At 44.0% G+C, this 25,780-nt stretch overlaps 1 protein-coding gene across 3 annotated transcripts in view; it reads left to right on the forward strand.

Moving 5' to 3' along the window:
* Window positions 1–25,780, forward strand: part of NAV2 (neuron navigator 2) — a gene marked incomplete at both ends in the record, with an annotated part of 737,881 nt that overhangs the window by 592,873 nt on the left and 119,228 nt on the right. For all 3 annotated transcript variants that reach the window (XM_080694785.1, XM_080694783.1, XM_080694784.1), the window contains one exon: window positions 12,254–12,376. In XM_080694785.1, the coding sequence (XP_080550911.1) occupies window positions 12,254–12,376 (123 nt within the window). The remainder of the gene's footprint in view (window positions 1–12,253; window positions 12,377–25,780) is intronic.

The raw sequence follows: 25,780 nt of genomic DNA on the forward strand, positions 1-25,780 counted from the left end.
CAGAAGAGAAAGAAGAGATACTGGATGCCTGACTCCACCCCCAAGGGCCCTAGTCATCTTCCAGATGGAGCACATACGTTCTTCAAAGCCAACAGAAAGGCTGCTGACTTAATGAGAAAAGTGAACTTGTGTCCTAGGGCACACTGGGCCTTGGGGAACCCTATCATTATCATTAACCCCAGGGATGGTAAGGTGTTTCAGCCTTTTGTAGGTTGGCAAGCAGGTCTCAGTGTACCGAAAGTGCTTGGGGGAAGGATTCTCTTCTTTACAGTATAGGAAGCTTTCCCAGGCTAAGGGCATCCGGTTACAGTTCCCTCTGCTAAGCCACCCAGGTACTGTCCACTAGGATCTGGAATCAATTAGCCCAATACTGCTTACTCATGCTTTCCTGGCCAGCAGGAGTCCCAGAGAGTGGACTATTCTTAGGTACTAAGCCTTTAAGTCCAATCATGACTTAATTGACGTATTAGAAGAAACTTGAGCTGGTGTGGTAGCACAAGCCTATAATCCCAGTACTTGGGAAGCTGAGACAGGAGGATCGCAAGTTTGAGGCCAGCCTCAACAATTTAGTGAGATCCTGTTTCAAGATAAATAAACCCGGCCTGTATTTCAGTACTTGGGAAGCTGAGACAGGAGGATCACAGGTTTGAGGACAGCCTCATCAAGTAGTGAGATGCTCATCAACCTAGTGGGAGCCTGTTTAAAAATAAAAATAAAAGAAAATATGACTGGGGGTATAGCTTGGAGGTAGAATCCCCAATTCTCAATATCACCAAAAAAAAAAAAAAGAGAGAGAAAACTTAAGAGTCCTAACTACCCTTATCAAACTGTGATCTGAGACAGAGGGGGCAGGGAACAACTTCAACCCAGGCTCTGTTAACATGGCCATTGTCCTCTTCATACATGAAGCCAAGATTCGTTACTATGAAGTTTTGAAATTTTAAATTATCATGGTACTATAATCATACAACGGTAACTAATTCTTAGGAAAACTGAGACCAATCTAGCTGGCCTTAAAATTTAAGACAACATTTCTGACCATTTCATCCAATAAGAGAATTACTTACACGTCTGTTAAAAGGTACGTTTAGAGCTGGGCCTGGTGGTGCCCAGCTGTAATCACAGTAGTTGGGAGGCTGAGAAAAGAGGATCTCAGGCTCAAGACACTCAGCCACTTAGGGAGACCCTCTTTCAAAATAAGACAAATGATATAGGGCTGGAGAGGTAGCTCAGAGATAGAATGCTGTAATGCCTTGGGCTCAATCTCCAGTAATACACACACACACATACACACACACACACACACACACACACACACACACACATACACACACACACACACACACACACACACACACACACACACTGGCTGAGGGGGAGGGATGGAAGGTGGGGCATTTATAGGGTGGTGGTGTCACACTCTGTGATACTATCCTAATGGATACAGGACATTTGCATTGTTCAAAACTCATAGTTGTACAACATACACGAGGTCACTGATAGACTTCAGTTAATAATTAGAAATATTAGTTCATCAATTATAAACAATGTACTAATGGAAAATGTCAATAATATGTCAACCTTTAGGGGGAAAATAGGGAGTAAGGGAACTCTATACTGTCTGTATAGTTTTCCTATAAATTTCAAAATGCTCTAAAACTAAGGTCTACTTTAAAAAAATTCAGGGTTTGAACCCCACTGAAGACATCATGCATCTGTGAAGTCAAGGCCTCACAGTATGTATTTTTCTGAGTTCTCCCAGATGAATCTGGTGAATTCTGAGGTTTGAGACTTCCTGGATATCAGTCCATCTCCTTTCACCATCTGTTTTGTGCCAAGAAAGAACTTAAAGGGGCTTTGTCTAGAGAGCCGTCTCCTGTGTGTTAGGATGTGTTTCATCTTTCACTGGGTGGACAAAAAGCTTCCTTCTAGTGCTAGAAATATTTGCTGCAATCCCACACTGACAGTTGAACCACAATAAAGAGAACTCAGGCAAAACCAAATTCCAGACCCCGGGACTATCCGTTTTCGAAAGCGTGCAGAGTTTACTCAGGAGAGGGCCCAGGGATGGTAAACAAGCAGAACCAGGAATGATAGCGAAAGTTTTACATATGTCTATTTATTTAAAAAGGGGTGATAAGTACACTATTGTTATAGTTCTTGGCTGTCTGTGTTTCAGTATGTATTTCATTAGCACAGTTATGGATTTTTTTTAATTAAAATTCTTATGGAATTTATAGGTCTACATATCCTTAGGTAAGCTAAACTAAAATGGTTTGGAAATTAGTGTTAGATGGAATTTTGTTAGACTTGTGAAAAGTCACACTGTATTTTGCAAATGGTGCATAGATGTCAGTAGCCAGTTTGGCCGCTCTGCAGAAATGTTCCCACCTGATCCGTCGGTCACTCCCCTGCCAGGAGTTTAGTGAGAGCGAGACTCATGCAGTGATGAGATTGAGTCTGCCTACTGAAATTCAGGGTGACGTGTGAATTACAGCGATGCCATGTGCCACCGCTGAATCACTTCACAGCCAACAGACAAAAATGTCTTGCAGGTGGAAACCATTGCAAAATAGGTTAGACCTGCTCAGCCTGGGTCTGAGTTGGTCCTTCTTGGGCAGAGACGCTGCTCATGTGGACCCTGGAGGTCTGGGAGCTGACAAACTGGATGCAACTTTCAATGAGAAGGGGGGCTTAGCTTCTAAGTATTTTTAAAAGGCTTATAATTTTAGAGCATTTAGGAATTTCTGCTATAACTAGTATTCTCTAAACTATTTTGGGTTGAAATTTTTTTTCCAGTACTGGGGATAGAATCCAGGGGCAGTCTACCTCCGAGCTATACCCGAGCCCTATTTATTTATTTATTTATTTATTTATTTATTTATTTATTTATTTGCGGTACTGGGGATGGAACCCAGGGTCATTCTACCTCCAAGCTCCACCCCCAGCCCTATTTTTTTATTCTTTATTTTGAAACAGGGTCTCACTGACTTGCAAAGGGCCGCACTAAGTAGCTGAGGCTGTCTGCGAACTGTGGTTCTTTTGTCTCAGCCTCCCAAATGCTGGGATTACAAGCGCAAGCCACCACACCTGGCTGAATTTGTTTTTAAAATACTTATGGACCATTTTATTAAAATATTGCATATACTATACACCAAATATAGAAATCAGAAAGGACATGATAAGAAAGGAATATAAACAGAAACACAGATTTTCGCCCCTGTAGGTCATCTTTTTTTTGTTTCTTTTTTTTTGTTTTTGTTTTTGTTTTTTTTTTTTTTTTTTTTGGTGGTACTGAGGGTAGAACCCAGGGGCTTTCTACCTCCAGGCTATACTCCCAGACCTATTTTATATTTTATTTGGAAACAGAGTCTCACTAAGTTGCTGAGAGCCTCACTCAGTAGCTGAGGCTGGCTTCGAACCTGTGTGATCCTCCTGTCTCAGCCTCCCAAGCGCAGGGATTACAAGCGTGCGCCACCACACCCGGCAGCCCCTGTAGGTCATCTTGTGCTCCCCTCTACAGAGACAGCTGCCTGAATCCAGTGCTCCTCGGAGTCTACTGTGTACGCGCACTCCCCAGGGGAGCTTGTGGAGATGCACAGTCTGATTCAGGAAGCGTGGGCTACTCCATTTTTGAAAAGCTGCCAGGTGGTGCTGAAGCTGTTGGTCCTGGGCCTGTACTTTGAACATCAAGTGAAGGAGAGGCACCTGTGTTGCAGGTTCTCTCCTAAGTTTCTCTTTAGCGCCTAGTTTTAGGAAATAGAAATGGCTCACGTCTGGAACTCCAGTTTCCCTCAGCAAGGCTTCAAGAGCCCCCTGGGGCCCTCTGACTCCTCCTTAACTCAGACCTGCCTTTTTTCTCTGCTACCTCTATCCCCACCGCCCATTGGAGCTGAGCCCTTGCCTTATTAGCATAGCAACATCTTTGGAGTGCTCCCTGGAGAGATGTGCTCTGTTGCTAGGGCTAGCCTGAGTCGGCTGCAGATCTCCTGAGTGGATTCACTTCTGCGTTCACTTCTGCGGCAGCCTGACTTCCTGCCGCACCTTGGCCAGAGAACTCAGCAGGGCTTTCCAGGTCATATGGCTCTCTTCCTAGCCAGGACTCAGTAAAAGGGAAGTCCAGTGCAGAAAAGCCAGGGAAGGGGCTGGTGCCCTTTGAGCTATGAATATTTCTAGTAGGCAGCTCATGGCCACGGAAGAAGCTTCCCCGCAGTGACCTATGTTTGTCATGATGATGTCCTATGCTCTAAGATGAGGTGGTTCCTGGTACGGCTGCAGTGGCTGCTCCAGTTTCAAACAAAATAAGGGAAGATTTTACTGGAGATACAAGTTGACGTTTCACATCCTTCAAAAATGAGCAAAATGATAGAAGGCTGGTGACATCTTGAGGAGCCAACAGTCTTAGAAGATGGTGGGAATGGTGAAGAAAGGTAGGAAATGGGTTGGACGCTAAGTCCACGCTGCCCTCTGCCACTGCTCAGCAATTGTTGGAAGGACTCACCAAAAGGTCTGGCAACCACGGAGATATGGGTCTCTGTAGGAAGAATTGGCCGCTAACACATAAAAATGAAAGACGAGTGTTTCTCCCCCTGCCCTGTGTGTCTTGGCTACGTGTGCTGTCCAGCCTGCGTGGTTTGTAGTTCAAAGGCCTGCTACCACTGGGGCAGCCCATTGAAAAAGACACCCCTACCTTGAACTTTATCTCCAAAGGCTTCTGGTGGTTTTGTCTGATCATGTGTCGGTTTGGGGTACCCATGAGCAAGAAGCAGCAATGCCATGTCCTTTGATTGGAACTCACTTTTATTTAGCTTTACAATATATACGGATATGCTATGAGTGGAATATTATTGACCGTGATATGTCTCTGCATTTGTCACATGGGACAGGAGGGTTTTGTTAAATGAGACATTCTACATTCGCCTCAGCATCCGCACCCAAAAACTCTCTGAGGACAAAGTGATTTCCAAAGCAAAATGTTAAGTGTCTGTCTAGATTTCAGTGCTGCCGTCATATAATTAGCACCGAAAAATCAGATCCATTTTTCCCAGTCATATTTTTACTTTTCACATGAAGCGTCTTCCTTTCTTAAGTCAAATGTAGCAGCTGCTTTTCTTGGGTAAAGGTCGGTGTTCTTCAAAGGGATTTAGGCGGCTTTGCTAGACTAGCTGGTCGATTTATCCTTCTATGACCCAGTGTGAGGTTTATTCATCTCAGTTCTAAAAGGGTCTAAAACAAAAGGATCCTTTTACAGGTTTGTCCGGCAACTCAGTTTCCATCCTAATAAACTCGGAGAGCAAATGTCACGCAGTGATGTAACTGAGCAGCACAGTAAAAGCTATGTTGTTTGGGGACTTATATGTTGCTGAAATGTGCAGCAGTGTGGGCTTTTTATCAGCCCACATTGCTTTTTATGTTATTGTTGTGGTTTCAACATATGCAACAAAACATGTGCTGATAGATGTGTTTGTATATTTATGTTGATAATAGTCTTACACATATGCGCAGTTGCTTTTTGCCATTTTATTTTACTGTGTTCACATTTATTTTTTTGTGTGTGTGTTTTATTTTTATTTTTATTTTGCTGTCCTGGGGATGGAACCCAGGGGCATTCTACCTCCGAGCTACTCCCCCAGCCCAATTTTGTATTCTTTATTTTATTTTATTTTTTTCCTGTTAAAAAAATTATAGATCATTTTTTTTTATTGGTGCACTGTATTCATACATCATAGTGGGATACAAAAAAACTTTTGTAGACATACATGCACCCATTGCCCAGTCAGCCCCCACCCTATCCCCACCCCATTCCCTCCCCATCCCTCCTTCCCATGCTTGGCTTAGTGGTTGACATCTAGTATTATAGCAATTTATCCAAAATTAAAAATGATAATCTCACATAACAGTTTCATTTGTCTGATACCAAGCTTTTGATAACTTAAAGATAACATTTCAATATTTCTTTTTGCTTTCTTTCTTACCAGAGAATATTTTTTTCTTTTTTTTAGGTGAAACTATCATATATTTATATATTTATTTTTCAGAAAAAAATCTATCCTAATATAGAATATTTATAACAAAAGTGTGTCCAGAAAATAGAGACAGGCTGACATATCTTTGAAGCAAAGTAAGCACCCAGGATGGATTTGAATATTTTTTCTTTATGTTTGTCCTTTCATCCCTTGCTTCTGAATGCATTTTTATGTTTATGTTTTTGTTTTTAAAAGTCATGCTCTATTAGGAAGGCACCCGAGTAAAGCGAGTTGGTGCATATTTCTTACCCTTCTCGTCTCTTCTTGCCTCCCCCGTTCTTGACAGGTGATTTATTTGAGATGGGTTTGCATTACTTACCCAGGCTACGTGGAACTGTGAATTTGGGGGATGAGAAGCACTTTCCCTCCCTCAAAGGTGACTCACAAAGCCAGTTTCGCTTGGTTCTACAGTGTTGCATCATTACATTTGAAAAGGGGGAAGAGATATGTTTACTAAACCTTGGATTAAAAATCTAGTGTATTTGTTCTAACAGGTCTAATTAAATTCCAAAGTTTTTTTTTTTTTTTTTTTTTTTTTAGCAAGTGTCAGTTATGTACTTATGTACCTATTTTGTTGAGAAGGTTCCTTGAGGGCGGGTGAGGTCTACCCCCCAGCCAGATCATTCCCCAAAGGCTTGGACTAACTCAAGATTTGAAGTAATATGTTTAAAAAAAAAACTCTATAAAATAAATATCAATGAGAAAATGTTCACACACGCGCACACACATACAAAATGATTGCAGTCTGGGAATATCAGTGGTCAGAATTTTTTCTAAAACAGAACCTAGAGCCCGTTGCTTATTTTCTCAGTACTTTCATGTCTTCCTGACTTAAGCCTAAGGTCTCAACCTCACCTGGCATCCAACCTCCTCATCACAGTGCCCCAGGCCTCCCACAGTCCAGGTCTTGTCTTCATTCCTAGTATCCTAGCACTGACAAACTACTTCCCTCTCTCCCTCACTCCCCAAACCCCCCTAGTACTAGGGATTGAACCTAGGGGCATTCTATCTCCAAGCTACACCTCCAACCCTTCTTCTTATTTATTATGAAACAAGGTCTTGCTAGGTTGCTGAGAATCTAAGTTTCTGAGGCTGTCCACAAACCTGCAATTCTCCTGTCTCAACCTTCCAAGTACCAGAATTATAGGCATATGCCACCATCCTATCGTCAGCCTTCTCTTAACGTATCTACCTCTTCCATTTCTCCCTGCTTATGTACATGAATGCATCTGTCAGGGTTAGCTTTCACAGTACTCCTATGACCCGTGCCCCCGTGGGTCCTCAGAGCCTGCCAACAGTCATGTGCTCTACCACTCTGCATGTAGTAGCAGGGTCATTTTATATCTTAATTCCTAATAGACTTTGAGTGTCAGCATGGCAGAAACTAGGTCTTTCATCTCTCTAACCTCAGCCTGGCATGGAGCCTGGGACATAATATTTGTGGCATTGGAAAGGGTACATCATATAGACTCAGTGTCCTGTGATGTGGGTACCTGCAGCAAATGATTGTAACCACAGGTAATAATTATGAACCGCTTCCCATGTGCCAGGCACTGAGTCTGTGTACATGGTCACCTAATCCACCTCAACCCGGGAGGTTAATCGTAGTCTCACCTATCTTGTGAATGAGAAAACTGAAACTCAAAGAAATGACACAGAACCATGACCAAAATGGGATTCAAACTCACTTTCCTGCACTGTGGTCCTGACCACGGTTGTATTTTCCTTATCTGAACAAAGGAGATAATAATAGACTTGATTAGATTCTTTCAAAAATTCAATGTTATGATTCATGTGAAGCATTGAGCACAGTACCTAGTGAACATTCAGTATGGCTAGTTCTCATTCACAATGATGCATGCAAGGACCCTCACATAGCAAGAAGCAGAAGACACATTTGAACCCTAGGTCTTCCTAACAACAGAGCCGTGTCTCTAGCCCTGATGCTTGTGGGCTACTCTGGGGTGCTACAGTCTTGAAATGCAAGGGAAAACATTATCACTTTGCTCTTGAGCAAATCAAATGCTCCACCTCTCTCCATCCCAGGGGTCTTGAGGTAGCATTGCAAGGTGGAAGCAGAGGCCCCCGTGACCCATCGTTGCAGAACTCGGGAGATATTGTGTAAGTTATTTAGTAGCGTGGCCAGAACCCCCTCAGCAAACATTAGGATTACCAGCACCTCATTAGGCTCTAGCACTAGTTATTGATCTCCCGAAGGAGAAGGAAGATGTGGTACCGGTTCTCTGGGATTCAGTCTTGGATCAGCTGGTCCTTTTGCTTGTGGCCTCAGGCAAGTAATTTCATGCCCACCCAGTGTGCTCCTCCACTTAAGCTCCAAAAGATGGGTAGATGCCATTGCTCCCCCACCTTCTAGAGTCTTCAGGAACACAAGAATTTTCACACCCTTGGACAATGGCCAGTGTTTCAGATGAATACACCAATGACTGCTTCATCGGAAAATTATGCTTTGTTAAGGGATTAACTTTTGGAGGCCGTCTGTGCTCATGTGTTCAGTAGCCAAATCCTATACAACTTTCAGTCCAACAAAAACATACATTTTTTTCACTGAGACTAGCTGAGTCATTTAAAAGTATATATGGAGTCTTTTGTGAGTTAAACTATTATAATTGAGGTATAATAATTTAAAAATAAGTATCTTACATTATATGCTTGAAGGTGAGGCAGAGTCTAATGACAACTCTGTCTTCAGCATTTTGCTGCAAGAAATGCAACAAATCTTACTTTGAAAGATACTGTCTTTAAAATGTTATTGTATGCCTTTTATACATTTCTGGATGAAGAGACAAATTTTCTATTTTCCTTATCTACCTGCCCCACTCCCAGACAGACACAGTGAATAAAATTAAACTTGCAACCAGGACTAGTGGCACATGCCTGTAATCCCAGTACTTGGGAGGCTGGGACAGAAGGATTATAGGTTCAAGGTCAGCCTCAGCAAGTAGTGAGACTCTCAGCAGCCTAGCAAGACCCTGTTTCAAAATAAAAATAAAATAGGGCTGGGGGTGTATCTCAGAGGTAGAATACCCCTGGATTCAATCTCTAGTACCACAATAAGGAAGGAAGGAAGGAAAGAAGGAAAGAAGGGAGAGAGGGAGGGGCAACTGGAATTAGATATTTGTCAGATTGATTACAGTCAGCTCAGTGGCTTTTATTCTTGGTGCACATTTGGGAAGGCGGAGGATCTTGATTTAGTCTTACCTTTCCACTCCCTTCTGCTAACCAAAGTCAGAATTCCCAGCAGCAGACTCAGCCCCATCTCTCTGGGGCCCTCCCATCTTTGTGGGTTGTCAGTTTTTAACAAAACCACCTTACACGTGGATGTTGCTGACCCAGGGGCTGTAGCATGTTCCCACATTCCATCTCTGAAATGCTTATCAGACTTTACTCTCTGGCCTTAGAAGAAAGTCAGGGGTATGTATGTGTGGGGCTTGTCTACATGCCCAGGTGAATATAATTGCCAAACCCTATGTGTTGTTAACACCAGCAATAAAAATCCAGCAGGGAAATGAATGCTAAAATTAGTTTGGTTGTCCTTTGACAAGATCTCCCCAGTTGAAAAAATTTTGTTTATCTAACTGGCTGAGCAGCCTTTCCTAAAATCAAAATTAACTGCCTTGCTTCATGGTGCAAGGGATTGTATTTTGAAGAATTTCCATTGCATTCTTCTTGAAAGGACATTTGATCTGAAGAGTCCAGCCTCTGGCAGAGTTACAGCGTTTTGGTGTGGGTGTTTTTTTCCTCTCCTTGTGCTAGGTATAGGATGGATGGATGTATTCTTCTGTTGTTCCCTGAGTCACTACATCTGTGGACAGGTGGATAGAGAGACAGTTGGACAGATGGATGGATGGTGAATATAATGGCAGATAGACAATTTTATTTGCCTTAGACGTTGAGTTTGCTATCATTTAAGAGTGAAGAAACCCTGTAATCAGTGTCCTTGCAGAACGTTTTGGCTAAGCCCCACCCTGGATGTGTCTGTGTCCCTCTCCTCATTACTTTATGTATGATGTTAGCAATCACAGACATGCAATGCTGACATAATGAAAAATCTGTAAGTCAAACCAAGTGTTTGTAGTTGTGCCAACAAAAACAGCAGAATACACTGAAATTTTGCTCAACTATATCATTTAGAAACAGAAAGTACCCTGAATATACTAAAAACCAAGATGTTCAACTTGGATATGATCTTGCAGAAGCTGCCCAAAGGAGCTTCATTTGGGCTTCACTGGGAGTTGTTTCTCACACAGGTGGCTCCAGGAAGGGCTCTCCTCTCTGCCCTTACTTGGCTCTGCTGGTTCTGGCAACCTCTACAACATCTCACAGCTCTGTTTTTCCAAGAACACCTCCCAACAGGGTCCCCAGCCAGAAGTAGAAGAAACTCAAGGATCAGGGGCCCTCAGGACCTGCCCCTGTAAGCTAAGCTGAGTTTCCACGTGCAGGAAAACCTGCCGTGATTTAGTTCGGCCGACTCCCATGTCAAGAAACAATGATTCGTGGGCTTCTTTGTTACATATTATTGGGCTTCAAATATAAAATGCTTGTGTTTTCTGATATCTTGCAGGGTAATTTGATGGGGCTCATGAAAGGATGGAAGAGCTCTGCATTTGGTTTCTGGCTCTGCCTTAGTCTTGCTTTGCCTTCTTGCTCTGCTCTGATACAACCAGGCTCCATTATGAAGTTCTGGGGAGGAGCCAGGTAGATCTCTAGTATAGCTGCTTTGGGTTTGAGCTATCTCCTACCAGTGGCTGCACTCTCAGCGACCTGTCTTGTTGGTAGATAGTCAGCCATCTATTCAGAACATTCCAGGGGTCCCCCTCTCCTGGACAAAACTGGTTTCATCAGAAAACAACTTTGGAGCATCACCAAGAGATATGGAAGAGAATAACTAGCACAAGTTTTGTTCATATTGTGGTTTTTTGTTTTTGTTTTGTTTTGTTTTGGTGGTCCTGGGAATGGAACCCTCCTACCTCTGGGCTACACTCCCAGACCTATTTTATATTTTATTTGGAAACAGACTCTCTTAAGCCAGCGAGGCTGGCTTTGAACCTGCGCAATCCTCCTATCTTCGCCTCCCAAGCTCAGAGATTACAAGCGTGCGCCACCACGCCCGGCTATTTATTTTTTTGTAGCACTGGGGACGGAACTCAGACATTGTACATCTGAGATATACCCCCAACCTTGTTTTATTATTTTATTTTGAAACAAGATCTAAGTTGCTTAGACTGGCCATGAACCTGTGATCCTCCTGTCTCAGCCTCCCAAGTATGAAATGACAAGCATGCACCATTACATGCAGGGCTCACATAGGTTTTTAATAAACTCATAAGACATCTATGTCGAAGGTAAACTTTGTCATTGTAGAGACTTCAAGACTGGGGCAACCACAAGAATTCCTGCCACTTCTATGGTCTTAATCAAATTGCAGCACACGCTCAGGCTCCTTGTCTCACTCATTTTCACATTCCCCTCATGATAATCCCTTAAGTCTCAGGCTGTGATAGTCCTAGAATTTCGAGGAGAACCCCAAGACCCAGCAACACAGACCCACAGTGATGACGGTGGCTCTTCACTCTCCAGCCTTTCTTTGCTCCTTTCTTAAATGCTTGCCCCCTAGCTGGATATGATGGTGTACACAAGTCATCCCAGTATTGGGAGGCTGAGACAGGAGGATCATGGGTTTGTGGCCAGCCCTGGCAGCTTAGTGAAGCCCTGTTCCAAAAGATAAAAAACAAAATAGGCATAGGATATAACTGCAAGGTAGAATGCCCCCTGCCCCGAAAAAAAAAAAAAAAAAAAAGTTTGTCTCCTTCTCCACTGCATTGTTCTGCAATAGCTTTGTCTATGATTTCGAATAACTTGTCAGTTCCATTTGCATTGCTTAGATAAAACACCTGCTTGTGTAATTGCTGACATTAAAAAGTATGTCATGAGTATATCTGGCAGTTAATTTTATTCACTGGTTCCCTTCTGCTTTGCAGATTCCTGTGAGTTTGGGTTAATTACACTGAGTTTTTCCCCTCTAGCAAGCTGGTGATCTTCTAGGTTGAATCAGCAGCTGAGTGCTCTTTGGCTATGCTTGGTGATAGAGGCTCAGGGAATCCTCAGATCTGTAAGGGCCATGCAGGGCTCTGCACACCAATGGCAAGCCTGTGTGTGGCTGATTGTAGCCATATATGTATATCACCCACCCTTTTCTCCTTTTAAAGGTATATGACCGATGGTGGACTTGGCCTCTACACACGTCGCCTGAACCGACTCCCTGATGGGATGGCTGTGGTGCGAGAAACCCTGCAACGAAATACCTCCCTGGGCCTTGGAGATGCTGACAGGTAAGCTCACCCCATCTGGGGTTGGCCAGATGTAGCAGCATTTCCAGCAGGCCTGGAAAATGAGGGTTCTGATGTTGGCAGGTGGCCGGGGACACAGCAGGTAGGAGAGGCTGCTGAGGCTCCTGAGACCCGCGGCTGTGGAGGCCAGGGCTCTGACAGCACCCGTGCAGTGAGTTTAGGTGTGGGGAGTTTCTTGTTGTTTTGACTGTTGCTACAGAGTCTTTGTAAGTGGTGCAGGCCCTAGGGATCTAGATTTCTTCCTCTCATTAGTCAGCTTTCTAGGTATTGTACCTTGTGACACACAGAAGGTCTGTGTATAGAAACTGGTTCTCCTGGTGCCTAGTTATGGGAGGCAAGGCTTGAGGATGTGGGCCTATACATCACATGCTGAGTAGCTGACTGCAGGGTTGGTCAGGCTCTGTTTCTACCACTGTCTGAGAGGAAGGAGGCTTCAGACCACATTACAATAGCGAAACAGAATGACTTAACCTCCAAGTTTCTAGTCCTTACTCTGACAAAACTGATTCGATGACCTTGAGCAACTTGTTAAAAGAGAAAGAGGGATTGAAGTCAGGCATGGTAGTGCACACTTGTAATCTCAGTACTTAGAGGCTGAGACAGGAGGATCTGGATTCGTGGTCAGCCTCAGCTACTTATTTAGTAGGGGCCCTCCACAACTTAGTGAGACCCTGTTTTAAAATAAAGAATAAAAAAAAATGGGCTAGGGGTGTAGCTCAGAGGTAGAATGCCCCTGGGTTCAATCTCTAGCACCACAAACACCCAAAAGAAGGATTGGATTATATGATTTCCAGACCAACCTTCCTTTCCCTCCCTCCCTTCCTTCCTTCCTTCCTTCCTTTCCTTCCTTCCTTCTTTCCTTCTTGTTGAACCCAGAAACAGTATACCTCCAAGCTACATCCTCAGCCCTTTTTAAATTTTTTTTATTTTTGAAATAGAGTCTCACAAAGTTGCCAAGGGTCTTGCTAAGTCACTGAGACTGACCTTGAATCGGCAGTACTCCACTCTCAGCTTCCCTAATACTGGGATATTAAGCATGCACCACCACACCCAGGGCTCAGTGTGCTGTATTTCTCTATTTCAGTACAGATTTCAAAAATTCCCTAGTGATCCGATTATTCAAGGATCTTCTGGCATATTTGACCTCTTTCTGCATCTGGGTGGATGAAACCTAACATGGAATTTAGACACGAGTGGTTTCAAAATGACTATATATATTTTAGACCACTGACCCTCATGTGTCAGACAGCCAAAGGGAAAGTAGCAGGCTGTGCTTTTTCCAAAGAGCTAGATAACTTCTGTTAGTTCTGTGACTTCAGAGAAACTGAAGGGCAGCACAGTAAAAAGACTAGCACTAAAATCACGCCCAGTAATGGAATGTGCTGAGGAGGAATCCTCACATTCTCTGGGGGCAGGCTGGAAAGCTGGGCTGGTGCAGACAGCACTAAGTTCATTGTTAGGAGCGTGAGATCCAGCCCAGTGGTTTTAGGTGTGCTCCTTAGAGTCCTCCCCGTCCAGGGTGCTCCTTTACATGAGGGATGGCAGGAGAATAATAAAAAGTGTCAGTCTGAAAACTCCATAGAAACATGGACCATTTGAGAACTGCTCTTTCTGAGTGTTAAATTCTCCATAACTAAAATATTTGTGGTAAATATTAGCAGAGAAAAAAAATCAGTTGCTGTGATACCCCCATTGGGGATTTCACAATTTGCCATATTATTCTGCTTATTTGTGTTCTTTGGTAATCGTGTAGTTGGTTAATTAATAAATCTATTAGCATAAATGCAGGCCTTACAAGATATGTTCCCCCTTGTAGCAGAAGAAGAATGTGAGCCAGGCAGTTTAATTTAATGCTTCATTGCAGGGCTAATGGAATTATTATGGATCACAGCTGAGCCTTTTCTGCTTTTGGAAATGGAGGATTCAGGGGTGGGATTGGGAAGATGGATAGCATTTCTTATGTTGTCTGTATATTGTGTTCAGCCTATATGTTTAGACCAAATGGACAGTAGTATCTTCTGGTCTTCCACAGATTGGGATGCTCAGGTAGAATCACTTAAGACTGAATCGAAGCCAAGTGTCGTGGTATATGCCTGTAATCCCAGCTACTCAGGAAACTGGGACAGGTAGATTGGATGCTTGAGGCCAGCCTAAGCAACTCAAAATAAAAATTAAAAGGTCTAGGGATGCCCCTGGGTTCATTCCCAGTACCACACACACACAAACTGACTAGATAACTTGCTAAGTTTTAAAGAAAGAACTCAATTGACATTTTTAGAAATGGTATTTAACTGTGTGTGGAGGTGTGTGTCTACAATCCCAGTTCTTGGGAGATTGAGAGGAGGATAGTTCAAGGCCATTGGACAGCAACATAGTAAGACACTTCTCAAAATAAAAGATTAAAAGAGCTAAGGGTGTATTTCAGTGGTAGAATGCCATTGAGTTCAATCCTCAGTACTGCAAAAATGGGGGGAGGGGTTTAGTAATGATTTTAGTAATGATTTTTCTCTTGTATTTTCTAAACAAATTCTGACCTTTAGAAAACAAACTTTTATACTGTTCTAAAATATGCTATATTTTTTGTAATGTACAAAGTTACTGTGAGCAGACCACAGTGATGCTTCATCTCTAGCTGAGTTCTCTGTGGATTTCTCACAAAGTCTATATTCTAGATGAGTGTTTCACAGAATGGAAGGCTAATGTTAGTAATATAGTAATAATTTTAGATGGTAAATAGAGAAATGTTTCATTTATTTATTTACTTATTTACAGTACTGGGAATGGAACCCAGGGGCATTCTACCTTTGAGCTATATACCCCAGCCCAATGTTTTTATCCTTTATTTTAAAACAGGGTCTCACTAAGTTGAAGAGGGCCTCGCTAAGTAGCTGAGGCTATTCGCGAACCTTGGTCCTTTTGCTTCAGCCTCCCAAATACTGGGATTACAAGCATGTACCACCATGCCCGGCTGAGAAATGCTTCTTTTAACATTTATATTTTAATCATAATAGTTTTAAACTTACAGCTAGCACAGCAAACCCATGAAATGTTGCTTAGTCGGGCACCGTGTCTCACACACCTGCAACCCAAGTACTTAGGAGGCTGAGACAAGAGGATTACAAATTTGAGCATGACCAACTTAGTCAAACCCTGTTTCAAAATAAAAAAATATAATATAAATAAAATAAAAATAAAATGAAGTAAAAAATAAAATAGGGCTGGCAGTATAACTAGGGGTTAGGTACTAGGTCCAATCTCCAGTACCACAAAATTTTACATACATGTAATATATGTATTATATAGATTATATATAGCATATATTTTATATATGTATAAACTTTACATATATTTTACATATTTTACATAAATATTATAAGCATGAGACAACTGAATGTGAAATGTTAAGAAAGAATATCACAGATTATGAATATGCAGTTAGGAGTATTGGATAATAATGTTCTTGTCCTTTTATTTTAAACTATGTTCTCAAAACAATTTAAATTAGACAAGTGATCAGAACTCGTCCCACCAAGGGGAAGACAAGCATAAAAGAGGCAGATCACCCTGTGAATGAGAAGGCCATTAACCTCAGCAGTGCAGCTCAGAGGAACGCCAGCTATCCCTTAAGACCAAAGGCACTGACCTCCCAGACAGACCTCGGCTGTGCGCAACAGGATGTGGCCAGGATATCTTTAGGGTTATTAAAAGCAACTGATAGGAATGTGTACCTTCAGAGCCCAGGAGATAGAGACCATGTCAGTTTGTGTCTTGTATGTCACCAGCTGGCATCTGAGAAATAATAAATGGAGATAGTAAATCCGAAATGCCAATTCTGCCCTTGATCTTCTGTCACTCTCCAGTTCTTTCCTGATAGTGATCACTGGCTACTTCAGCCAACAAGAGCCAGCCGGCTGAGAAGGGAGGATCAAAAGGGACAAATGAAGGTGGCTTATTGCATGTAATAGGCCCCAGATAACAGACAAATTCAAGGCACTTCGGGAGGAAGAAGAAATATGGCCAGAAGAGCCAAGAGGCTGGGTTAAAGGACAGTCAAATGGTCTGTTGAGTTCCTGCCCGCCCGTTCCTGCCCACACTGCTGCCCACTCAGAACCCGGCAAAGTTCCTGAACTTCAGCAGTCTAGGTGCTTTGAAAGCTGACAGCTCAGCTCTAGGGAAGTTCCTACTTGTGTATCCCTTTCTTGGTCCTTCCAAAGCATTGCTGTTTAGGGCAGCCTTCATCTTCCTGTGCTTGCACATAACAGGCTGGGGCAGATAGCTGCCCCTCCTAAGTGGAACCCCTGGGTCATCCATGTGCCCTTGTGTGCCAGGATGATGTGAGTGAGGCTCGGTGTGCACCTTAGGTCAGGGGGACTTGGGAACCACTTGGTAGCTTTCTTCCAAACCCTCACAATGCTGCAGGAATTGCAGTTACTTTAATTATTTTGGGCAATATTCAAACCCTTTCAGAGACAAAAACAATTGCAAGTGGTAAAAAGTTAGCCTGGGATTTGAGCAAAACAAAAACTGTCCTCCACCATTGTGTCGGAAACCAAGGCGATCCTCTCCTATGCAGAAGCTAGGGAGTGATCAGGATACCAGTGGAACTTCAGATAATGAAGGAGAAACTCCAGCGGAGCTGGGGAGGTGGTCTAGGGGAGGGGTAGAGGAAGGGAAGTTCAACGAAGAAATCGCTTTTATAGCCATTATATACATATATGAAAATGCCAATGTCGATCTCAATTCCATGTATGGGGAAGGGGTGTGGGAATGGAAAGGAAGCCAGGGGAAAGCCTGCCAAGTACTGTGTTCAGGTGGGTTGGCCCTTTCCCCTTAAATGACTACAGAGCTCCAGGTAAAGGACCTTTTTTACATAAGGCTGTGCCAGCTTACTCCTTGCTAGTTCAGAATAGGAATACTTGTGTACAAATTCCTGCTAACTGCAGTGTTGTGGTGTTAGTTGGAGGAGGACTCCACTATGCCAAGGTCTCAGACCGGGGTGGATGCTTCCCCTCAGTGACCAGGAAATCCAGGTCCACCAGGATCTAATGGGACTCTTCAGCTATCCAAAATATAAATTTTCCTGATCTTGGCTAACCAGTATGTGGCTTGAGGCAGTATCAGCAGGTTCTCTACCCAGAGCCCAGGGGTCTATAGGGCCTACAGAGATCAGATTGTTTTAAGGAGTACCCCCAAACATGCACAACTGAAAAAAACATCTTCCTGCCCTCCCCTGCCTCCCCCCGTCATGTTGTATACAGTCAGTTCCTAATTTTCCCATCGTCACCAAGTAAGGCCAGGGGACACCTTCCCAAGCCCCATGATCACTAATCCAACTTCATTTATCTCCAGCTGCCAGTATTTAAACTCTGTCTGAAACTTACTTCCCCTAAATCCACATAGAGACAGTGAGTGAGCAGACATCCATGCTACCCACCATAACAGCCAAGAGCAAAAAGCTGCTATTTAAAGTAAAAAGTAATGAAAATTAACTAAAAGACAAAGCTTAGTTTCCTGGTCATATTCGCCACATTTTAAGTACTCAAAAGTTCCAGGTATCTAGGACAGTGCAGACATGGAACAGTTCTGTTATTACAGAAAGTTCTTTTGGACAGCAATGGTACACGCTGTCTCAGTTATATTGCAGAAGGCAGCTGTGGAGGAACGAGAGGATGTGAAGATACTCAGGCCCCAGTTCTCTCTCTCTTAGGCAACTCCCCCACATTGAGGTTTTGTCTCTTAAATAAGGAAGGAATTCAGACCTGTTGCACAGGGCTGCTGTGAGGATGGGCCGAGTTGGCAAAAGTGTTTGTAAAGAACCAAAGAGAAATTCTCATCACTATGCCTAGGTCCTGGGAGCCACTTTGGGCAGACTGGGCTCTGTCTCTCCAAAACTCATTTTTTTTAAGTTAATTAATTAACTCATAATTAAGTTACCTTCTTTCTATGACAACTTACACCAATTACATATAATAAAAGAAAAATTGTAAATTCAAGGAATACAGCATTAAGACCAGAGAGAAATATAAGTTAGAATGTGACATGTAAAAAAGGAAGATAATAGAGAATACAAGTAATCCAAACCATGAGGCCCTACATGGTTGCCTTGTGTGTGTATAGAGGAGGGTGCTGGGGATTGAACCCAACCGTGCTCTACCACTGAACTACACCCCTAGCTTTTTTTTTATTATTTATTTTTTACTTTAAAACAGAGTCTGGCTAAGTTGTTGAGGCTGGCCTTGAACTTGCAATTCTCCTGTCTCAGTCTCCCACAAATGTTTGCTTTTTTTTTTTTTTTTTTTTTTTTGTGGGTCCGGTGCTGGAACCCAGGGGCATTCAACCTCCAAGCTACACCCCCTGCCCAATTTTTTATTCTTTATTTTCTTGAAACAGGGTCTCACTGAGTTGCAGAGGGCCTCACTAAGTAACTAAGTAGCTGAGGCTATCCGCGAACCGCGATCCTCCAGTGTCAGCCTCCCAAATGCTGGGATTATGAGTGTGCGCCACCACGCCCGGCCCCCTGCCCTATTTTTTATTCCTTATTTTGAAACTGGGTCTCACTGAGTTGCAAGGGGCCTCCCTAAGGGGCTGAGGTGAACCGCGATCCTCTGGTCTCAGCCTCCGCGGAATGCTGGGATTACAGGCGTGCACCACAATGCCCGGCTGAATGGTTGCATTTTTTAGTGGTAATTCAGCGTTGAGCATCCTTCCTGCTGGCCTAAGGAGAAATGAACTTTGCATGCTTTTGCTCCATATTTTGTCTTCATGTCCTCTTGCTTGGGTCAGTCACTTGGTATCTCTGTCTCTCTCTGTCTCTCTCTCTCTCTCTGTCTGTCTCTCTCTGTCTCTCTCTCTCTCTCTGTGTCTCTCTCTCTTTCTCTTCCATTCTTCTCTTCCTCGCTCATTTTCCTTGCCTTTGCCTTCTCGTTTTGAGAGCCTTATAACTAATTCCCTTTGATGCCGTTTAGTGTCCAGTGCATTTTCTGTGTCCTAAAGTCAAGGGTTAGACCCATTCTCTTGGGACAAAAATGATGACTCCTACACAATGCCTGGCATCAGTGATCTTTATTGAGTTCCTTTTCTATCTCTGTTCTCCTCTTCTCTCCCATGAGAAACAAAGTACAAGAAAGTCATTTTCATTTTTAAAGCTCATAAAAGGAGCCTTGGAGGCAAGTCTCCATTTCCGTGGTAACAGGGTAATAATTACTGCGCTGGGTTTTCCTGGGGGCTGCTTTTGGGCAGGTACCACTGACTTCCTTTGTAAGTGAGAGCTGCTGCTTGTGGGATTCGTGGGCAGGGGCCACCTGGGCTGAACAGGGGGTGGTGCTGACAGGAAGCTAGCCATCTGCACCTTAAGCCACAAAGGAATTTTCTGAGGGTTGTAAAGAGGCGGAATTGTCTGTGGAGTATCATTTCTCCTGTGTGCAGTGTTCTTACTTAAAAAGAAAGAAAAAAAAAAAAAACCCAGGATGGCAGGCCCGTGAGATTCTCCTACTCCCTAATGTTGCCTTGTGGCTCTGTTCCGGAACTCTGTCACACTATAAAGGAGAGCACAGCTGGGTGGGGAACAGAATCACGCCCCCAAAGAACATTCTCTAAGTGGTGCCTTTTCAACAGTTGTTTAAAGGCAACTTTTGTAGACTTAAAGTACGGATGAAAAGTTGCCAGGTCTGGGCAGCTCCTATTGCATATCATTCTTGCTGTGGGACCCTGAGTTTCCCCTAGAGCATTAGCAATCCCCATGACCAGAAGAAGGAGAACATACTGGACCACGCACTGCCTGCTGAGGAATGGCAATGACCTGCCACTCGCTTGGCCTAACAAAGTCCTATGACTCCTTAAAGGGGAAGGGAAGTACAATTTTACCCTGTGCCGACAAGGAGAACAGAAAACATGTGGTGAACTGCTTTACTATATCTTATTTTTATTATGTATATAGTTTTTTAAAAATTGGTGCATTATAATTTTGCATCATGTTGGGGTTTAGAGGGTCAGAAAACTCCTTGCATACAACTCTTGGTGTCTTTCCCACTGGGCCACCCCCTTTACTCCCCCCACATGTCTTTGAGATTGGAATTGGTAAATTTGTATACATTCATAGCATTATTTCAACTATTGTATTCTTTGTGACTCTCTTCCATCCTCCTCCCTTCCCTAACCCCCTTCAGTTACTCCTTTGGAGTCTCTGTTCATCTATCTGATGTTGCCTTTATTTCTTAATATCTCTCTAGCTTCCACATATAAGAGAGAGCATACATATACTCATTTTTTTGAGACTGGCTATACTATAATATTCTTGAGTTCCATCCATTTTCCTACAAATGGTGTGATTTTATTCTTCTATTATAGCTGATTAAAATTTCATTGTGTGTATATGCCAAAGTTTTGTGATCCACTTATCCATTGACAGATACCTAGGCTGGTTTCATAATTTGGCTGTTATAAATTGTGCCGCTATGAACATGGATGTGCAAGTATCATTATAATATTCTGATTTCATTCCTTTGGGAAGATGCCCAGGAGCGCTATCACTGGTTAAGTGGTATCATAACGTAGTTCCATTCCCAATCTTCTGAGAAACCTTTACACTGATTTCCATAGTGGCTGTACTAGTTTGCAATCTCGCCTACAGTGTAATAGGGTGCCTATTTCCCCACATCCTCTCCAGCATTTGTTATTATTTGTGGTCTTGATGATTGTCATCCTAACTGGAGTTAGATGGAATCTCAGTGTGGTTTTATTTTGCATTTCCCTCATGGCTAAAGATAACAAACATTGTTCTCTTGAGAAGGTTTAACTGAGTGGGGCTCAGTGGTGCACGCCTATAATCCCAGTACTTGAAAAACTGAGACAAGTAGGATTGAAGGTTCAAGAACAACCTCTGCAACTTAGCAAAACCCTGTTTCAAAAATAATAAAAAAAAAAAAAAATTGGGGGTATAGCTCAGAGGTAGAATGCCCGAGTTCAATCCCTAGTATTACCTCTGCCCCCCCAAAAAAGTTTAACTTTTATTGGCAGCAAAGGCTTCAGAGTCCTGCAGTTCCTATTGATTGTGCGGGTTGATCCCCGTGGTGTGCTTCCAGTTGCCCCCTCCTGGGAGTGGCCTCTGCTGTAGACCCCTGTGGCTTTTTTGTGTCTCCACAACCTGGGAAGAGGAGGCTGGCTCTGTGCACTGTAGCCACAGCCCCATTATTTTTCCTCCGTTGCCCACTTTGATTTATCTCTCTCATTAATCTCTGGTGCTCAGTACTGTCCAGTGCCTGAAACAAGATCTGAAGAGATGCTGACATTTTGAGGGATGTTGCAAGACTGTTAGGAGGAGATTAAATGGGACTGAGGGAAATGAGGTGGTTTCATGGCTCAGGAGCTCTGACCCCAGCTCAGGGAAGTCTATTGTCTCCTCTCCCTGTGCCTTACCTTGAGTTCTGGGGAGAGGGACTCATAGCCCTACCATTTCTACAGTGGCAAGATGAGGCTTGAAAAAGAATTCTCCCCGGCTGCTTATTTGGGCTGTCTGGACATGGTTTGCAGGTAGCCCATGCGTGGCAGTTGTTGAAGTCTTATGCAGCAAGTGCAGCAGGGCCACAGGGCATTGTGATTGGGGTAGGAGTCTGTTGTGTTACCTTTTATGAGGTGGACTGGGTGAGAAATAATTATATCTTTTCTGTCCAAGGAATAGCTCAACTTGAGCTCCATTTTGTAAAACTGCAATTGTGTAACCTTACGTGTGCTTGTATTTTTGTAAAGATAGCATTTCCTGAAAATTGTGAGTACCAATCCCTCCCACGGCATCCCCTTCAACCAATGGTGTAAAGATTGTCAGGCCGTGAAGCCCGGAGCTGGAAATAAAATACCCAACAAGTTTCTTTCCCATGTTGTTCTTGCACACCTGACTTTACTGGTGGCAAGATCCCTTTTTGCAAAAAGTAGAATTCATCTTGCTGAGCTGCTTTCAAATATGTGTCTTTTGTTTGTAACAATTCCATAAGCACTTACTTCTGCCAATTGTAGAAGGTGAGTACAGGAGCCCCTTTGAGTGCTTGTCTTCCAGAAGCAGGCTAAGCACTGTTGGGGACATGAGGCCATATCTCCAGGTGCCCTCTGACTAGCAGAGAGGTCTGTGGAGAGTCCATTGTCAGTGTGGTAGCAACTCCTGAAGCTCCGATGTCACCAGGACAGGTCACCAGGGACAGGAGACTGCTTGACCTCCCCAAAGGACTCTCGGCATTTTGGAATCTGGATCCCAGTCTCTGAATCTTATTGTCAGTAGCAGTTTTATTTATTGAGTGTCTATTATGTTGCAGATATTCCCCTCAATACTTTATATAGTAACCTCCTAGGCAGGAATGATCCTCATTTCACAGATGCGGAATCTGGGATCAGTGAGTCTGAGGGACTTTCTCAGAGTCACGTAGGTGGTGGGTAGCAGGGTTTGAATTGCAGCTCAGGTCTGTCTGACTCCAAAGGCAGTGCTGGATCTGAGACACCATGCTGTCCGTCTCTAAAGAGGAGGGTGGGCCACTATTGATTGGTCCATTACTCAGCTCTTTCTCAGAATGATCAAAAATAACCTCCATCTTCTCTCCCTGAAGATCCCTGGTAGGCTCTAGGACCAGCTCCAGCCCTGTCTAACCTGGGAAGCCCCTGCCTTCTCCCCTTCCTGCACCCCAGACAGAAGCATTTGGGGCCTCTCATCCAGCTGGGGTCCCCAGAACCTGCACTTTGCTCTTCAGGAGCATTTAGGATGCCTTGGTCTGCAGGGTCCGAGGTGCAGCCTCTGTCTGCAGGCTCAGAGGGAGGAGCCAGGCTTTGCACAGAGCCTGGCACTTAGAGTAGTAGATGTTTGCTATATTTTTAATTAAAGAATGAATCTTAATAATTATTAAGATTTTCTGAATATATGGTTTCCCTTCCCTTTTCTATCCAGGCCACTGGCAAGTCTTGGTATACTCCCCCAAATAACCTGTCTCACGTTCTTTCTCCCTCTTGTCATCACGACAGTCCAGGCTGTCATTGCCTCTCGTCTGAGCTCTCACTGTGGCCGCCTGGGCTCACTGGCTCCACAGTGGCCTTCAGATGATACATGCTCCACCCAGGAGCCATTGCAGCCTTCCTAACATATACATCAGAGCCCTTTTGCCCCTGCCTGAAACTTTCCTTTGATGGATTTTTATTGCACATTTATATAAAACTCAGAATCCTTGCCATGGCTGCAAGGTAGCACGTGCTCTAGCCCCTGCCCACCTCCCTGGTCACATCCCATCGCACTCTCTCTTCTCCATTCCTGCCTTCCTCCAGCCCCCTGAGGTGCTTGTGAAAACTCTCCTCCCTTCAGGAGCTTTGTACCTGCTTCTCCCTCTACCGGGATGAGCTTCTGGTCTCCTTCCTGAGGCTGCCTCATTCTGCCTCCGGTCTCAACCCCAGCATCATCTCAGAGAGGCTGTCCCCAACCACTCCACTGACAGAGGTCTCAGCTACTAAGCTCTTTTAGAAACTGTTTATTTCCCATCCAGTTTGATTATTACACATCCCTGTTTTCTTTCATGCTAATTTTTATGTATGTGTCTGTTAAGTCTTCCCGACAAGACTATAAGTAAAACAAAGGCCAGGTCATTTCTGCAGGCTGGCGAATCCCCTCTTCTCATTTAATGCCAGGCTCAGAGGAAGTGCTCCTTACATAGACCACGAATGGATGAACAAATACCAGACACTGATGGGCAGAACTTAAAAGCCCACATGATGGCCTGGTGTGGTGGCGCACACTTGTAATCCTAGTACTTGGTAGGCTGAAACAGGAGGATCTCACAGGTTCAACTCCAGCTGAGTAAATTCCCAAAGCCAAAGCCAGCCTCAGCTACTCTGTGAGGCTCTCAGCAACTTAGTGAGACCCTATTTCCAAATAAATATATAAAATATATTGGGGTATAGCCCAGAGGTAGAAGGGTTCTTGATTCCATCCAGAATATCACACATACACACACACACACACACACACACACACACACGATGCAAACACCAGCCAACTAGGTTAGAGTACTGGTCAGGCAGAGCAGGGCTGTGACTATCTGAATGGAACATCACCCACCTGCTGCAAACCTCTCTTATTACCGACATAAATCAATATTGGTGCTGCAGCTTGTGGTGACCCATCCCACTCAGTTCTCATCCAGTCCTCAGAAAGAGTAAGCATGGCTTCAACCTGCCTCAAAAAAAAAAAAAAATGTGTTTATTGATATCTAGGAGTTTCCCTTGCAGAAGACTGAATGGATGTATCCAGTCACTACCATTTTTGGAAAAACAATTTTGACCTGTGACCCCAGGTGCCAGCTCTGGTTTCACCTTGTCCCAGCTCTATAATAGAGGTCAGGGACCTTGGCCATCCCCTGTCCCCCTGCTCCTGTGTGATCTCCTCCTGGGGCTGCTGTAAAGATGTGAGGCAGTGCCAGGTCAGCACAGGGCCTAGCAAGCACCCTCGATCATTGGCAGCAAGTTATGCAGCAATGGATTAGAATGCCCATTTTACAGATTAAGGAAGTGAGGCTCAGAAAGGCCAAGATGCCCTCATCCAGGAGCCAGGATATAAATGTGGGTCCTTTCAGCCCCAATCCAGCACGGTGGCCACAGTGTACCCTTCTCTTAGACATTCTGCTTTGGTGGAATCTCACTCAGCTCTTGTCTCCCTGCTAGTCCCGTCCTTGGGAACGTCCAGCAGAAGCAAAAGCTGAAAATATGTAAAGCCTGGGACCCCAGTGGGAAGCTAGCAAGAGCTGAAGTAAGTAGTGGAGACTCACTCCATGTCTTGGCAGGAGGCCCCAATCTGTGGAGTCGGCAGGCCAACCACCATGCAAGGACATCAGAGGTGCAAACCTGTTAAAATCCCCAGCAAAGGTCTTGAAACAAAACATGAAAGGCTATATGACCCTGTGGATTTGAGCTTCCCTCAGAGCCAAGCTGTAATTCCAGCTCAGCTTTGGAAGTAAAGATCAGAACCATAATTTGAGGAGGACCTCTGAACAGGCCCTGATTATATGCAAGATGGAGTTGTGGGACGCAGCTGCCCTGCGAGGGGGTGTGGGCAGAGTGAATGGGGGTGTCTGGCTGAGCCAATTAAACCGCTTGCTTCCCATTTTAAACAAAGGCCTGGAGGAACGCCTCCAGAGGCCCAAGCTCTTAATGATCTGGAATAAAGGGATCGTGAGCAAAGCCAGCAAGCTAGACAGCGGACCTACCTGGACTGTCCCCTGCAGGAGGTCTGTAGGGAGGTCTGGCACAAGCAGCGCTTGTCATGCTAATGACCCAGACACTCTGGGGCCAAAGAGGGCAACCTCTGACTCCAGGCAGAGCCCAGCTGGAGAGCTGGGCACCCCCTTCTCCCTCCCAGGCCCAGCC

This window comes from Muscardinus avellanarius (assembly GCF_963383645.1).
Source record: "Muscardinus avellanarius genome assembly, chromosome: 1".
Classification (NCBI taxonomy): Eukaryota; Metazoa; Chordata; class Mammalia; order Rodentia; family Gliridae; genus Muscardinus; species Muscardinus avellanarius.